Raw genomic sequence first — 15,962 nt, 5'->3', positions numbered from 1 at the left:
TCCCTTGAGTCAAACAAGAACCACTGATATAGATGAGCTAGGCATGGGGAAGAGGTGAGCTTTACCCATGTCATCTGGAAGGGAGCAGCAGTGAGGACAAGGGCTCTTCCAGTTCCATATCTCTCTCTGAAGCTGTCCTAGAGCCGTAGGTAACTCCTGCATCCACACAGGCCTCCTGCTTTCAGCATTTGCTCTTATGCAGGACTTCTTTCTAATGTCTTGCTGATAAATCAGTGCCCCCATAGGCGATTTTTGAGAAAGACCAAAGATCAGCCCTACCGTAGCCTGTTCCACTGACACAACTCTTCATGATTCCCTCTCCACGCTAATTGATCCTGTAGCACTGTGGCAGGATGTGCTCCCAGCCCCTGGTTGGGGACATTCATTGCCAGCAAATAGCACCATGTGTGGGCTGGGTGGGCCCGGGGCCTCAGCTGTCTCTTGCTCCTAATCAGATAGGAAGAGCCTTGTTCATAGCAGCAGTCCTCCTGTGAGATGCCTTCCCTTGCTGTAGCCTCATCTGTGCAGACAAGCCCCATATGCCGCTGGATCATTTAGATGCAGTGTAAAAAAATGGGGCGTAGGGCTGTGTAGAATAATAAAAAATAACGGTTAGTGCTGTTTGCGTTGTGTAGTTTCTGCTGGCGAAGCATTGCCAGTTCCCTGTGCTGGGCACGGCAATGGTGTTGAAAGCAGTCGTTCCATCTTGGCAGATGTACAGATTTGAGAAGCAGCAGCCATGAGAGTCAGACCTTGGGAGAGTCGAGAGCAGTATTCCCTTCTAGATCAGGGTGACAGGGAAATGGCAATCAGCATGTTTTAAAGGGATCGCCACCCTGAGAAGTGCAGTGCCTCACACAAAGCTCCTGTACCTGTAGTATCCATCCCCTCCCTCACCTTGAGAGAAGGAAATTAATATTTTGAACCCACAGTTTCACTCTCTGAAAGCAGAGACTTTCCATCCTATTTCCAATTTCCATCCTATTATTTCAAGGCTTTCTCTCTCTCTCTCTCTTCCCCCTCCCGCTGTCCTTTTTTTTTACGTTCTCCTTTGAAAACCAGATGAAGCCACGCTGGAATTAATGAAGACACCTCGTTGCTCTCTCCCTGATCTTGCTGAGTCAGAAGCCAGGCGAAAGCGGTACGCTCAGGCGGTGACGAAGTGGAACAAAAGGAACTTATCTTGGAGGTAGGCATTCAACTTTCTCAGTTTCAGTGTTGCAATGAGGAGTCTATCATAAGCAGAGTGAGGTTAAATAAGGCTTGCAATGAGGCAGAGCGTGAGCGTGTTAAAGCATGTTCTTTCATGCTTCTGGCATCTATACACATGCTCCAGGGTGCGGGGGGGGGCACTTTAATTGGAGTAGCTCTGAGACCCGCTCTAATTAAAACACCTGTAGCATCACATGTATTCAGCATCCTGCGCTTCAAAATAGCGGTGAGGGCACTTTAATAAAATCTCATTCAACGAGCTTTAGTTAGAGCCCCCACTGCCGTTTTGAAGTGTGGCAACACTGAATACACGTGATGCAGAGGCTTCTGGAGCACACTAATTAGCACACTTCAGCAGACTCGATTGATCAAGTCTTCTCCGATGTGTGCCAATTAGCACATGTTGGAACAAAGGTCCATAACGTGTATAGATGCCCTGTCAGGCCAGTTTTTCCCCACTTTTATTGCTGATTCCCAGCCCTGCAGCCTGTCCTTCTTGCTGGATTAGCTTTGAGGTCTATCTAAGGGGCATCTGATCAAGTGAACTGGATGGGTTTCTACAGCAATGTTGCTGTCTTGAAGGCTTTGGGCTTCCGGCCTCCCTTTCCCATCCTCCAACATTTGCTCTGTGTGGGTTCTCTTTACCCCAGATGGAAATAGAGGGTTTATGAACTTTTTTTGGACCCATGGATGATCTCAACTCGCTCCTTTCTCTCTCCTCCTTAAAGGCTATGAATAACCCACGCTTACTCACAGTAGCTCCCTTCTTCCCCTTCTGCGTCTATGTTGTAAATCTGCCCTTCCTGGCAGTGGTGCCCCAAGCGCACTGCCCTGCTCCGGCTTCGGCTTCCTAACCCGAAAACAGATCAGCAGCACTCGTGTGGCTGCACAGGTGACCCCATTAGATTGGTTTATTGGCACTGTCGCTCAGCTGGGCTAATCAGACTAGGCAAGTGGATGCTGCTACCTTGGTTCTGATTGAGGAAGCCCCCTGCCTGGAAGGGCACAGTGCACGGGAAGGGGCCATTGCCAGGGATGGGAGGTTTGCTGCACAGACACAGCCAGTCTTTTTCCTCAGGCAGTGGAGACTCATGTATTACGATCTATCGGTCCCAGATGGGCCCCCCTCAGAGCGTGGAGTTTCTCAGAGCATGCATTTCTCTCCCTCCCACCCCTGACAGAGATGGGAAGCCTTCTGCTTCTTGGAGCCATGGATGATTTCTCTCTGTCTCTTTTTCTTTTCCTCTTCCCTTCTTCTCTTCTCTCCCTCCTTCAAAGACCATCTATTACACTGACTGTCCTTCACACCAGGCCCAAAGGAAGCTGGATGCAGCTTTCCCTGCTCATTGACTTGGCTGCTGCAGAGCGAAATGATCTCAGAGCCTCAGGCTCTCTGCCTTTGGAAGACTCCATAAAGGCCAAGAGAAGAGGCACCAGACCAGGCCTATACGTGCTGCCAAAATGTGCCGGTGCAACCTCTGCAGCAAGCCCAGCCAGGAAGGGCAAACCTTGACCCTGCTGCAGACAGGAGTTGAGAGATGGTGACTTTAAGTGAGGAATTCATCTGCTTTCCAGTATATCCAGCAAGGACGTTATGTTCAGGAATGACCTAAATGCATGTTATTCAGCCTTTAGCTTTCAGTATGAAAAAGCTCTGGCTCAAGGAGAGGTTCTTCTAATGGGGCCCTGAGGTGTTGACATTTGCATGCCCTTCTGGCTCCGGTCAAGAAGAGTAGTATGGACAGTGACCTCCGGGCAGTTACAGCAATAGGAATTCCCTCTGGGGAATCAGTGGGCTAGCTGCCTCTGACATTGCTGCACTTCAGGGCCAGAGCCCTGACCGGCATCAGTCTGCAGCACTCTGGAGGTGAACCGTCTTCATTGAAGTCACTGCTGTGACTACACCATAGCACAGACAGGCCCCAGTAGCTGCCTGTCTCCAAGGTGGTAGCTGGGGAGACACAGAGCTCAGCTTGGGCTAATAGGCCAGTATTTAGAAACTCAGGCAAAATGTATAGCCTGTAGCACACTCCTAGCTGCTGAGCACCTGCAGCTGCATTGCTAGCAATACAAGCAACTTGGGATGTATCTGTGCTATGCTGCAGCCCCTGCACTTGGGATGCATCATTTGTTTGACTTCCATGTCATGTCCTGAGGCATCCTGGCGTAATGAGTCACTAGCACGGGGTTAGAACGAGACATAAAAAAGGGGAATGGGATCGAAGCCAGCTATTCAGCAGACGAGAGCTGTTAGGTGCACGTCAGTATGAGATGCATTAGGAGGTTCTGTGTTACTACAGGAAAAGTCCATACAGAGATGGTCCTTACACACGGGATAGAAAAACTCTGCCCCTGATGAAAGAGCTCAGCCTTTCTTTTCTCCTCTCTCTCACTTTGGGGTTTCTGCTTAAGGGACAGTGTTATGTAGCTTCAAGTTTCCTAATTTTAGCCAAAGGTTGCAGTCCCACTGAAACTGTCTGCTGTTTACATCCAGCGCATAGCAGCAAAGGTGCCTTCCAAAACTGGCTGGAGAAGGAACCAACCCAGCCCCACAATGTGGTAGTTTGCCTTCACTACAGTGATTGAGGACAGAAGGGTGTATTGGGGGGGGAGGGGGATGGCATAAACCCTACTACATTATATTATGCTCTTCCATTTGCAATTGAGGCCAGGATAGATAAGCCAGTGGAACTGTGAAAAGCTGGTTTAAAGGGTGCACCCAGCTGGCGGGATGTGTAGTGCATTTTGTGATGATGGAGGAGCAAAGGCATCAAGGTAAAGGTGATTATGGTGTGGCTAGTCCAGCTCGTCTCCAACTGATTTCTTCTTTGGACTCTCCTAAGTACTATCCTTGCATTCAGCTCAGACCCAAACAGGTGTCATCTCCAGTACATACAGCTGTAGGGCCGTACAGGTATCCCAAACAGTAAATTCCCAGCAAAATATGATGCTGAAGGATTGATTTTTAGAAAGTTTTTTGGGCAGAAATGTAGCTTTGCAGACTGGGATAAGTTTGGGATTTGTTTCTCATTTGTTCTGCAGAAACAACTTGAAAATCCGTATTAAGCGAAGCATGGCTCCCTGGGGGGTACCGTGCATATTCTCTGTTCGGAGTCGTGGGTATCTGTCTGTGTGGTCACAGTGCCCTCTGCTGGTGCTAGCAAGAGTCACCTCAACTAGCTGATGGTACAAGAGGGTATAATAATGATTCCTAAATCATAGGAATGAGAGATGGGAATGGCCTATTAGATCATCTGCTGCCACTTCCCCCACACAATATTTACCCAAGAATTTTCAAGCTATTTTTCCCTTTGCTTAATTTCTTTTTATTACTTTTGGTTATACCTTGCTGGCGAGCAATTCATATAAGATATTCCCATAAGCAGCTCCTGTTGTTGCATCCTTCCATTAATGCCTAATGCCTTTTCCATCAGTGCTGCATACTGAGTTAGTGATCAGTTTTGAGGTTTTTCACACTGATACTAATGCTTTGTGCTTCTACTGCATCTTCAGCTGTCCATTAATTACTCCTCTGTTCCTATCCCTGTTATGCAGATGAGGACCCTAAGTTTCAGGGAGGGAACTGGCAGAGTTGGTCAGAGAACCCGGGAGTCCCAGTTTCTGGTTCACCTGCTCCTCTTAAGACATTGCCTCCCTCTGCCTAGCTGTTCTGAAAAGCAGTGTGTAAATATCTAGGAAACCCTGATGTATGAACCTGACTTATATTCTCCTCTGCATATTTAATTTCCACCTCTCTTCACAGAAAGCTACCCCAGGCAGTGGTAATCTAAGGGAGTTTTGCACGTTGAGGACAATTAACATTACTTTGCCTTCAGCCTCCTGTTCTACAGTGGCAGCCAAGGTGAATGATCATCACCCAGAAACACGCTGTCTGTCAAATCCACCTCCTTAAGTAGAGGCCACCATAAAGCAAAGCACAGCAGCCAATGCCCAGGTCTATAAATCTTACCAGCCTTTATCCTGCAGCAAGCGAAACCACACCCCCACTCCAAACTCATCGGAGTACCATCCATCTTCAGTTAAGGACAAGTCCCAAGCTCTGTATCATCAAAGCCAAGCAGCCTCTGCGTTAGGTGCCTCTGAGCCAGAGCAATCGCTCCTGCCGAGAAGCGAGGGATGCATCACAGCCAGGAGAGGGCTGCAACCCAGTCTCTGCTGTGACTGCAGCTTGAGTAGACATCTCATATCTGAGCTGGCTGTAATGGTAATGGTAGAAGCATGCCTGTGTTGTATGAAGTCAGTGAGGCTTACCTACCTCAGTAATTTAGCTAGCTACTTGGGTGGGTAACCAGAGTAGACTTTGAGCGAGGCCACAGACTACCCCTGGGTACAAGCCTTGGAGGAGGGAGCTGGCTTCTTCTCTGGTCACTGTCAGCACAAATAGGACCTGAAAGGTGGCTTTTGCCTTGCTCATCCTTTAGGAGAGATGGAAATATTTGAGGCCCTGCCTGGATCTAAGGCAGCTCACTACACAAAGGCTGGGCCATCAACAGAAAGGAGGAGGAAGCAGGAGCTGGGGAGAAGAGAAGGTTGGACCTGTCCCCCGGCCACCAGCAAATTGCTGTGGCAGAGAAACGGGTACTGGAAATAAGCCAGGCTCGGCTTCTGGTGCTTCCTGGCTTTTCTGTCTCGGGAGGGGTTACTGAGCCACCTTTGCCTATTGAATACACAAGGGTGAACTCAGTTCACATGTGTCCCAGCTGCCCCTCAGCTCCTTTCGCTCCATAGACATTAGCTGTTTCCTCTCCTCTTTCCCTTGTGAACTTACCAGTTTCTTTTCATTTTAAGTATCTCTGGCTCCTTGAATAATTCAGGCCTTCCCCCCTTTGCTGGGCTGTGGCGTATGAAGTAGCAGGGCCAGAGGCACCATCAGAGGAGAGCCCTACCAGCCCAGCGGCGCAGTCCATTAACATGCTATTTGCTTTCCTGCATCTTCCTAGTTTTCCCCGTCTGAGTTCGAAGCAAGCAGGGCCAAAGCGCCCAACAGCTACTGATCTCTCTGTGGCTGCTATGGGGCCTTCCTCTGAGGGTCAGGCAAGGGAATGAGTCAAGGCAGCAAACACAAGGAGGTGAGGCAGGAGCAGGAGCGTCAATTCTCAGAGGCTGTGATGGTTTGTGGCTGTCGTAACACAGCACAGGCAGCACTCGAGGAGCTGATTGCAGGAATGCATGAGTCCCCCGCATGAAACCGTGCGTCAGTGGAGCAGAGAGGAAGCACCTCAGGTTGACGGGACGTCTGCAGCAGGCGTTGTAATTTGCAGAGAGAAAGGCCAGCCATGTCAGCCTTGCCACTGCCTGTCACTGCCCAGCCCCTGTGGCACGCTTGTCTGCTCGGTGGTAAGACAGGGAGTGAAGTCAGGGACAGGCTTTGCGAAGCGCTGCATCAACCTGCATCGCTCTTCATTTCTTCCAGCACAGCTGCTCTTTTCACAGCCTGGGAAACGGGCTGTGAAATTTGATTTCACCAGCATCTTCTCCCTGGAATCAATTATCTCTCGTGCCGCGGCTGCTCGTCCTGGAGCTGGAGGCTACCTATTTGTATGAGAACCAATGAAAAAAGGACATGGACAGGAGGGGAGCCTGAAGTCTTTGTAAAATGCCATGAGATTCTTGGGTAGGACACATCATGTTGAAGCCCGGAGCCCTGATGGCATCAGCTGGCTGCACCCATGTTGAAATAGACTCCCGTTGACTTTTTCTAGACTGAGATCCCAGCCATTGGCATAGATGAGGCAGATAGCTGTCGGTGCTGAGTGCTAGAGTTGGTTTGGCATCATACAGTCTACTGGACATGCCCCATGGCCCGCTAGGGAAGTGTCATTTGCTAAACCAAGGTGGCTAGCGTATACATTTTCAATTACGCAAAAAAAAAAAAAAATCAATTTGGGGTTATCAGGCAATCCATAATCTGTTATGTTTGGTGGTCATCAGCATTTATTTTATTTCCCTCTAGTTTCAGGGTTGCACAGCATGAAGGAGTGTTTTCATTAAGCAGGAATTGATTTCTCATACCACATTAATGCTTTTGCCTTTATGTGGTGGGGAGAAAAAGAGCCTAGAAACCCAAATATAATCATTGGGATGGATGGCTTTCAATATTGGGCAGAAATATGTCAATCAGGTATGGGCTTTGGGCATTAAGTGATTTAGGCAAGGGCTTACTAGGGGCTGGGGTGGCTCAGGGGTGGGTAACAGCCCATGCAGTTGTGCATCTCTTGGGTGCTGGTTATCAAAATGCATTTGAATGCATTGCTATGCTGCTGGCTATCAAAATGCATTTGAATCTAAGGGCTATCTGATGATGGTTGTGAAATGAGTTGCTGTGTCCACCAGTTTCCAGTGTTTCAGTGTAGGCGGCAGAAGCCACCTCACTTGATACTTGGGTATTAATAGTCAGGTAACGTATCGAGTGTCCTGGTATCTAAGCTTGCTTGGGTGCACTTTGCACTGAACTCTCGCGCTCTGCGCTGCACTCTCAGCAGTGGAGATGTGCCTTAAGCGTGGAGCATTGATCACGCTCTCCCCTCCGAGTGGTGGTGATGGGTCTTGCTGAACACACTCGCTGTAAACTGGCATGGGGCTGAGGCACCCTTATGTAGGGTTGCCTAATTAAGCAGAAGACTCTGATCTGTTGTGCCAATTGTTCTCCATTTGCAAGGCTTGCCTTTACCACCACAGAGTGGACAGCAGCCCTTCACCTGAATTAAGAGACAAACACTTGCAGCACAGAGCCCATTCTGAATGAATTAATCAAGCCACAACAAGCGAATTTTTAAATTGGATCCTTTGTATTTAGTACAAATGGATAATTGCCTCCTTCCAGAGCTGCCGGCTCCAGAGATAAGGCACTCATGTGGGCTGCACAGTTAAGCAGTGCAAAAGTTTGCTACAAAGTGTAGTCAGAGAGGCAAAGTTTTGTTGGTGACAGCTTGTGGTGGACTAGCTGTGTAGTTGTGGGTGAGGTTAGACTTTCAGGTGTCCTTAAGGTCTCAACAACCTCCCCTTCTCATCTTTCTGCCACCAGTTTCCTGGTATGGTTCAGCTGGTCATATTTTCCTGAAGCCCATATAGTCTGAGGTGTTGATTTCTGTGGGAGTTGAGTGCCTAGGCCATTTCTACGCATGTATGCGCCATAACGCCACGCACTTCTAAAAGCTCCCAGCGCTGCGGCACATGCATTTGTATAAACGGCAAAATGTGCATCAGCGCTGAGAAACTGGCAGTGGCACACTTTTAAACTAAAATATATCAAAGGCGCTTTAGTTCAAAAGTGCACCGCCGCTGTTTTCTGTGCACTGGTGCGCATTTTGCCATCTATACAAATGCATGTGACGCGGCGCTGGGCACGTCAGCTCGCATGCTCTGCAGACTCCATTGATCAAGTCCGCTCTGAAGCACTGGATTTCCGGTGTGTTGGAGCAGACAAAGGTACGTGTATAAATGTTTGCCTTAGGAGTTGGGCCTAAAGCACTTTTGATGATTGCAAGATCTAGTCTATCAAAATTAGAATTTCTTTGGCAGGGGACCTCGGGGACTTCTTATTGAGGCCCCCTGTTTTCCAGGGCTTGACTATTTTATGTTTCCACCATTTCAGTGTGGGGGAAAAAAGAAAACAAGCTACCAGGGGGTGAGTGTTTTCTCCCCGATGACTTGAATCAGGCTGTAATTACAGATCGGAGTGCCTGAGAGGAGCCCTTAGGAGGGATTACTGTCCTGCAGAAAAGATTAATATTGGGTTTATAAACCTATTGCACGTAGAACCCAGCACAATGGGGCCTGATCTCAGCCGGAGCCTTCAGGCACCGCTAAAATACAAATAGGGAAGGGTAGGAGGTAAATGATGTACTCTGTTGTGCACCTGAATCGTGTCCTGGGTACATTTTCTTCTCGCTGGATCTTGACAAAGTACTGCTTTAGAACATCCCATTGATATTTTACAGCATCTTCCTCCTAATCGTGTTAAAACAGTTAGCCCAACTTCTGCAACCACGTCATACACTGAATCAAAAATCCTGACAGCATGCTCCTGGGAAATAAAGGTGGCTGTGAATAAAGGGCCTGGGATTATTTGTTTATGCCTGCAGCATGATGATATACCATGGGTTACTTCAAAGATTCTGGACCTTTCTGAACACGAAAAATAAATGATGTGGCTGCCCTCTCCCTAAATTCATGCTTTTCGGTGTGTTTTTGGATTAGAGGACAGGAAGAAAAATAATAATTTCTAGTTCTTCCATAGCTCTCATCTCTGATAGGCCTCAAGCCCTATTTTGATGAGAGGTCAGAATCATTGTCCCCGTTTTACAGCAGGAGAGACTGAGGAAGAGAAATGTACTGGGTTGAGGTCACCAGGAAGGCCAGTGGCAGAGCCAGAAGAAGAATGCAATAGTCCTCAGTCCTGGCCCAGTGTCCTAGCAACTAGGTCCTCCCTGGATATGGTATTTTAATCTCTGGAATAATTTGGGTGTATGCTAGATTTATATACAGTTATTCAGGTGCTACTGAGACTGAGGGGAGACTGATGACTAGGCCAATGGCCTGCTGCAGAAAGGTCTTAGGTACCCTTCACACTCAACCGAGAGAGAGTTGGAAATTCATCCGGTTGCTTCTGTTGTGGAAGGTTTTGCTGATGCACCTCAAGTTGGCATCCAAGACCAGAGGCTCCCCTGGGCGAGCATGGTAAAGAGACACCAGCTCCAGCAGCGTGAAGAGGAGCGATGTGGCTAATATTCACCTCCAGCCAAGTTCAAGTCCCTAGGCTAAGTAACCAGGCACTCGCATACGGCAGGGGCAGGTGGGGACAGCTCTTGGGATGGCTCTGAAGTGAAGCTCACTCCCGTTCCTCTGGAGCTGTAGAAAGTCACCGTCACTCTGCCCATCCTCCTGTTAACAATGGTCTGTCCTGATGCTTATCCTAGGCCCTTAACGCGGTATCTTTCTTAGCAGTGTTTAGCTTACAGTGTTTCCCAGATGCATTAAGTGCCGAGCCTCTTCTCTGTTGGTCCCAGAAGTTGGTGATGCTATTTGCAGCTGTGAGTTGTTTCTGGCGGTATTGGGGGGCGATGGGGTTTGGTGTCCCACTAGCTGCATACAGGAGTAATTCACTTTGCCTGCCTGTCTCAAAGCATGTGAAACAGTAGGCAGGTGTCAGCAGCTGCGTCAGAGCCCTCCAGCCTTTTGTGGGGAGCCCATCGTATTATCATTTGTTATTCTGTGGTATTTCTAACTACCCCGTAGGGAGATGATGGGTGAGTAAAGACATCCTTATCTGATGCCTGCGATTACCTGAGATGGTTTTAGTCACTTCCTGCGTTGGGCTTGTTCTATGCAACCATTTAATAACGAGCAACGTTCTGTGGCCTGTTTTGCAGGAGGGGAGACTAGATGATCGGAGAGGTGCCAATGAATATTAAACGTTTATTTGGTTTGTTCCCAGCCTGCAGCTTGGTGGGTGTGCTGCTATTTGAGAGGGATGTGTCCATTACTACTAAATGGAAGAGCCAAGTAGACTTTTTCCATCAAAAGCATTTTTTTTCTCTGTTGGCTAACACCGATTGGCAACCAGTGAAATCTTTATGGACGGGCATTAATTTTTATCAACTTTTCGAACGTGGAGTTTGGAAACGTTTCCACAAGGCCAACACATTTGGGTTCAGCTACACCCTTTGAACTTTCAGATTAAATTGATTATGTTAGAGATTTTTGTAGTATTTTTGTTTCACAGGAAATGGTAAATTTTCATTCTGATTCAGGACCAAGAGTATTCTGAAAAGTCAGGATTTCTTGCAGGATGGAAAATTCTGGATTTCAACTAGCTTTACTTACGGGTGAGATGCAAAGCCCCAGGATGAATTCTTAGGTTTTTCTACTAGATGCATGCATGGCAGAGCAACTCCTTCACACACAGCTGGCCAAACCTGGCATTTTACCTGGAGATAGGCAGAGATGGAGGAAAGCAATGTAGGACTGGGTATATCTGCGGGCAGAGGCCCCCTGGACATCTGTAGAGGCCGATCTATAGAATAGCCCGCGGCTTTTGGACAAGGGAAATGAGATCAATCCATGATATGGCCTTTCTGTCGGGAAGTGATCTGCAGAACAGCACAGCTGGAGGAGACCTGCTGAGCCTGATTGTTTACAGCCATGTCTCTTGTTTCTGTTTCCAATCCCAGAGTCCGTACCTTCCCCAAAGAATCACAGCTGGGCCACGACACTGTCCGAGCCCTCATGTACTATGCCCTGAAAGTCTGGAGTGACATCACCCCACTGAATTTCCATGAAGTGGCAGGTAACAATGCCGACATACAGATAGACTTCTCCAAGGCAGACCATAACGACGGGTATCCCTTTGACGGGCCTGGTGGCACGGTAGCACACGCTTTCTTTCCCGGTGATCATCACACCGCCGGAGATACTCACTTCGATGACGATGAATATTGGACTTTCCGATCATCAGGTATGTCAGGGTAAGAGAGTTGCAGCAAAACTCCTCTTCTCCCAAACCCACTCTTCTTACGTTAATGATTTATGTATCCACTGTGCCAACACTTAAGGTTTTAAAGCCCTGTGCAGTGTGCATATCCCTCCAAAGATGCATCCTCATGTCCCCAGATACTAGCAAATTTTCTTCTGCCCAGAAATCCAATGCTGTCTCTTCAAAGACATTGGAATGGAGTATTCCCATGTTTTCCGTATCTCACGGGTCCATCCCCAAACCTTCCACTCTCCTTGCCCTGTCCTCCCTACAGCCCTTAACTCCCTGCTTCTGGATCTCTAGGCTAGGTAGTGAGGAGATCAGTGTGGCTGCCTTGGGGTTTATGGGGCAGAGCTTTTCTTGGTTGACAGATTTGTTGAGCACCTTGTGGCACCAGCACAGGCATACGGAGATCAGCGGGGGGAAAGCAATGGCACATATGCCACACTGCAGCACTTCTCCTGTGGGATCGGGGTATGTCTCCCTTCACAGTCCCTCATCAGCACTACACAGAGCTCTCTGCAGGGGGGAAGGATGACAGTGCCTGGACCCCTTATGCCATGGGACCCCTCGTAGAATAGCCTCTGCCCACCTTCCTGCCTCAGCTTCCTAGTCCTTGTCCCCCAGGCAGACTCAGCCTTCAGGTTCATGCCCTGCTCTTTCCCTACTTGTTGTCTGTGGGTTCTTGTACAGTCAAGGTTGACTTGTGCATAAAAGGCTCCAGGGTCAGCGTGGTTGCATATCCACCCTTTTCTGTAGATTTCACTGAGACCACAGGAGATAAAGTGGTAGAGAACCAGCCTTTTGCTTATTCATTGGCACAGGGGGTCTGGCACGGCCCTAGTATCCCCCACAGCTGCAGAATGACCATGCAGCTTGTCCTACCCCCAGAGATCCCTGCTTGCTTGGGGAATGGAGGGACTGCTGCCAGGACAGGCCAAGCTGAAGGCTGCTATTTTCTCATGGCAAATAACCAACTTTCCACCTCCCAGTGAAAGAGAACAGGACAATACCAGTGACATGGAAACAAGGCCTGGCCTCTTCCCCCCGCCACCCCCATATAAGGTGGGTAGAGCACTGGGTTAAGACTTGGAACATCCTTGGTTCTCTTCCTACACTCTGGCATTCACCTGCTTCATTGCCTTGTACCTCAGTTTCCCCATCTGTGAAATGGGGTTATTCCTGATTGCCTTAGAAAGGGGTGTGATGAAAAGTGTTATCTAAAAGCTCAGTGGTATTACTGTTGTTGTTACAAACACTACCTCCACCCAATTAAGACTCTCCTTTAAGGCAATAAGAAGTTTCACTTAAAAAAAAAAAATCTCCCTTTAATCTTTTTTCCAGCCAACGGCACAGCTTTAATAAGTGAAGAGTCTTCTAAGCATGAGTGCGCCTCAGCTGTGCAGGCCATCTGTAGGTGATCAGATCTCCCACGCTTCATGTTGGCTGGAGTTTGACAGTGTTGCTGCTCCAGTCACCAGCTGCTAATTTACTTGTCACACTACCTCCTGTGCCAGCGTCCCAGTGGGCTTCTGCTGCCTGGGCTTAATGATTTCATTTAGACCTAATCTTCCTCCTTGAGCTTGACTGATATCATCTCTCTTTTCTTCTTTTCTCTGGTTAATTGGATTTTTCTGCTCCCCTCTGTCCCCCCCCTCCCCACCCCCACCAGTTGGCTAGCAGGAATATCCCCCAGGGTTCAAACAAGGTTAAAGGGAAATGTATTCCCTTTACACGCCACGCAGCAGGCTGCTAATGTTTCTGTGGACAACCTGGCACCTTCAAAACCAAATGCGACAGACAGCTGTCTTCTCCTTCCCATCCTCACGACAGAAAACCTCTGCCTTTTGTTATCTTACCCATTAAGCACTTTCATCAAAACACTCTCCTGTTCAGCTGGTCTTTCCTTTTGCTCCCAACAGACTCAGACCTGGATCGTCCAGGGGGCCATGGAAACATGTTCATCCTCCTGTTCTGCTAGTGATTCACCAGGTGTCTTTGGTCGTCCTGGAAAACTTCCTGGTCCTTGTGACTGTGCAGAGTTCAGCGGGGTTCTTCCTCTATCTACTGCTTTGCTGCTTCTACTGATCTGCCACCGCTTTGCTGAGCAGAGGAGTTCAGTATTGGATTGGAAACCGGTTGAAGGGAACCCCCAGTAGATGCTAGCCGGGGCTTGTCCCGCTTGCACTGATGGACTAGGAACTTCCCTGTTGGGTTTAGGACAAGCTTGTCAAAGGTGACCTCTAATTCTGGGTGCTTCCCCTTTCAGGTGTCCATCTGGAAGTAGGCAGGTCTAATTTTCAAAGGGTGCTGACACCACCACTCCCCGACTTCAGGGAGAGTTGGCAGGGCTAAATGCTCCTGATGATAAAGCCCTAAGTGGCTCACATCGGGCACTTACTGGCAACTTTTGAATGTTTGGACCTCAGCTAGTGCCCACCCCCCAAAAAAACAATAAAAACACCAAGCTAGTTAGCTCTCTGCTTCTCTGGCACTAGGACCTGGTCTCTGTCTGCTGGCTTATTTTAGCAACCTGACTCCTGGACCCTAGGAAAATAGCGTGCATTCATAAGACCGGGTGGTATTAGATAAGATTAACTGACAGAGGCAGACGCAGCTCCGCATGCCTATCTTCAGGGAGTGAATGCAGAGACCAGGGCAGAAGCAAACAGTCTCTGGAGACTGTTATATCATTCAGGAGGTGTTGAGAGACAAGGGGATGAGATTGTCAGTGGTTCTTTTTAATGGCCCAAACTATCTAAACTTCTTTTATTTATTTCACTTTCCCCAATGATTTAAAAAAATAACACCTTGGTAGGGGACATAAAAATATCCTCAAGGTTGTCAGAATGGCATAAAAACTTCCAAAAGCACATGTCTTATTCTCTCTGTCTGCTGGTAAAAACAGCCCAGGTTATAAAAATCCAGGCTTTTTACAGACATTGTAAATAATAGTCATCAAAGAAGAGAGAAATTCAGCAAAGAAACCCAGAACAAAACAAAATAGATTCTCTGGAAAGCTGGGGGGGGACGACTAAATAGTGCAAATCAGTCACTACTTTTAGTGGGAGGTCTCCCTTTTTCTTCAGTCAGGCTCAGAAAGATGTTCCCAGAGCCATGCTTGGGTAGTGCTTCTACTTTATTGCAGTACTCAGTGAGAGCGAACCATGCATCTGTCATGATTTAAAATCAGAGCATGGACCACTAAGAATCCCAACAGGGACCAGCATCCCAGAGCAGAACCTCTGCCTGCTAACTGAATCATAGCGGTGTTGCTCTGGACAGGACCGGCCGTTCAAAGGAGGCTCCTGTGGTAGACTTGATAGGAGGCACCAGAGTTCAGGCTGTAAAGGAGGAGACTGGCAAGCAGAAAGTGGGGTAGGGCTGCTGTGGTTTGTGAGAAGAGTGAGAAAGAGGAATGATCAATGCAATGTTACCTGTATGATGAATGAGGAATGAATAATTTAGTGTTACCTGGATCTTCTCAGATGTTGCAGAAGCTATGGTGTGAGGAGCAGGATGGTTGAAGAAAGGAAGGAGGATTGTTCTCAAAAGTACTTCCCCAGGGAAGTAATGGAGACTAGCTTGGGAACACGGTTTTGCCCCACTTCCTTCTTAGGCTACAAGAGAAGTGGGCAGCTCAGTGGGAGCCAGTCTCAGCTCAAAGCTCAGGCTTGTGAACCATGCACATCACAGACATGCTCTTTTCCTCTAGAGTTCGGCCGGCACGGCCGTACTTAATTCCTGCAGTTAGCAAGTAAGCAAGCAAGCAATGCGAGACATCAGGGCTCTCTCTGCCAGACCTGGCTGTGTTCCTAGCTAGATATCCCCACCTGCTGCCCCACTCCCCAAAGCCCCTTGACAGAAAAAGCCAACCTAAGGCTTTGCCCAGTTCTTGTACAGAAACCACGGAGAGCCTCCAGCTGATTCTTGTGCAGCATAGTGATGCTTCACAGCTGCACAGCAGTCGAGCCATATGTGACCCTGCTTCTACACCGGGGGTTCCTGGGAATGCCCGACTTGCAGTCCGATTTGTTTGCCCCATTCCTCTTGCATGCTACCAGGTATTATAGCAATGGCCCATAACAGCAGAGCTGGCAGTGCTGACGCTGCAGTGTTTGGGGCAGCCGTGGTGGAGTGCAGTAGGACTCTTTTATAGGGGTTTGTCTTAGAACGGCTCAGAAAGTTTCAAACAAAATGTCTTTTGTCAAAAAAGGTGATTTGTCAAAACTGAAACTTCTTGCAGGGAAGCGTG

The 15,962-nt window shown here is 48.3% G+C and overlaps 1 protein-coding gene across 1 annotated transcript in view; it reads left to right on the top strand.

Moving 5' to 3' along the window:
• The window catches only part of MMP17 (matrix metallopeptidase 17), a 122,892-nt gene that overhangs the window by 81,572 nt on the left and 25,358 nt on the right, over nucleotides 1-15,962 (top strand). Inside the window, exons 3-4 of the mRNA XM_090062861.1 lie at nucleotides 1,063-1,189; nucleotides 11,406-11,689. Coding sequence (XP_089918987.1) covers nucleotides 1,063-1,189; nucleotides 11,406-11,689 — 411 coding nt within the window. The remainder of the gene's footprint in view (nucleotides 1-1,062; nucleotides 1,190-11,405; nucleotides 11,690-15,962) is intronic.

Source organism: Crocodylus siamensis, chromosome 9, assembly GCF_052110815.1.
Source record: "Crocodylus siamensis isolate JL-2025a chromosome 9, ASM5211081v1, whole genome shotgun sequence".
NCBI lineage: Eukaryota > Metazoa > Chordata > Crocodylia > Crocodylidae > Crocodylus > Crocodylus siamensis.
This window is presented reverse-complemented; position numbering and strand designations above follow the sequence as displayed.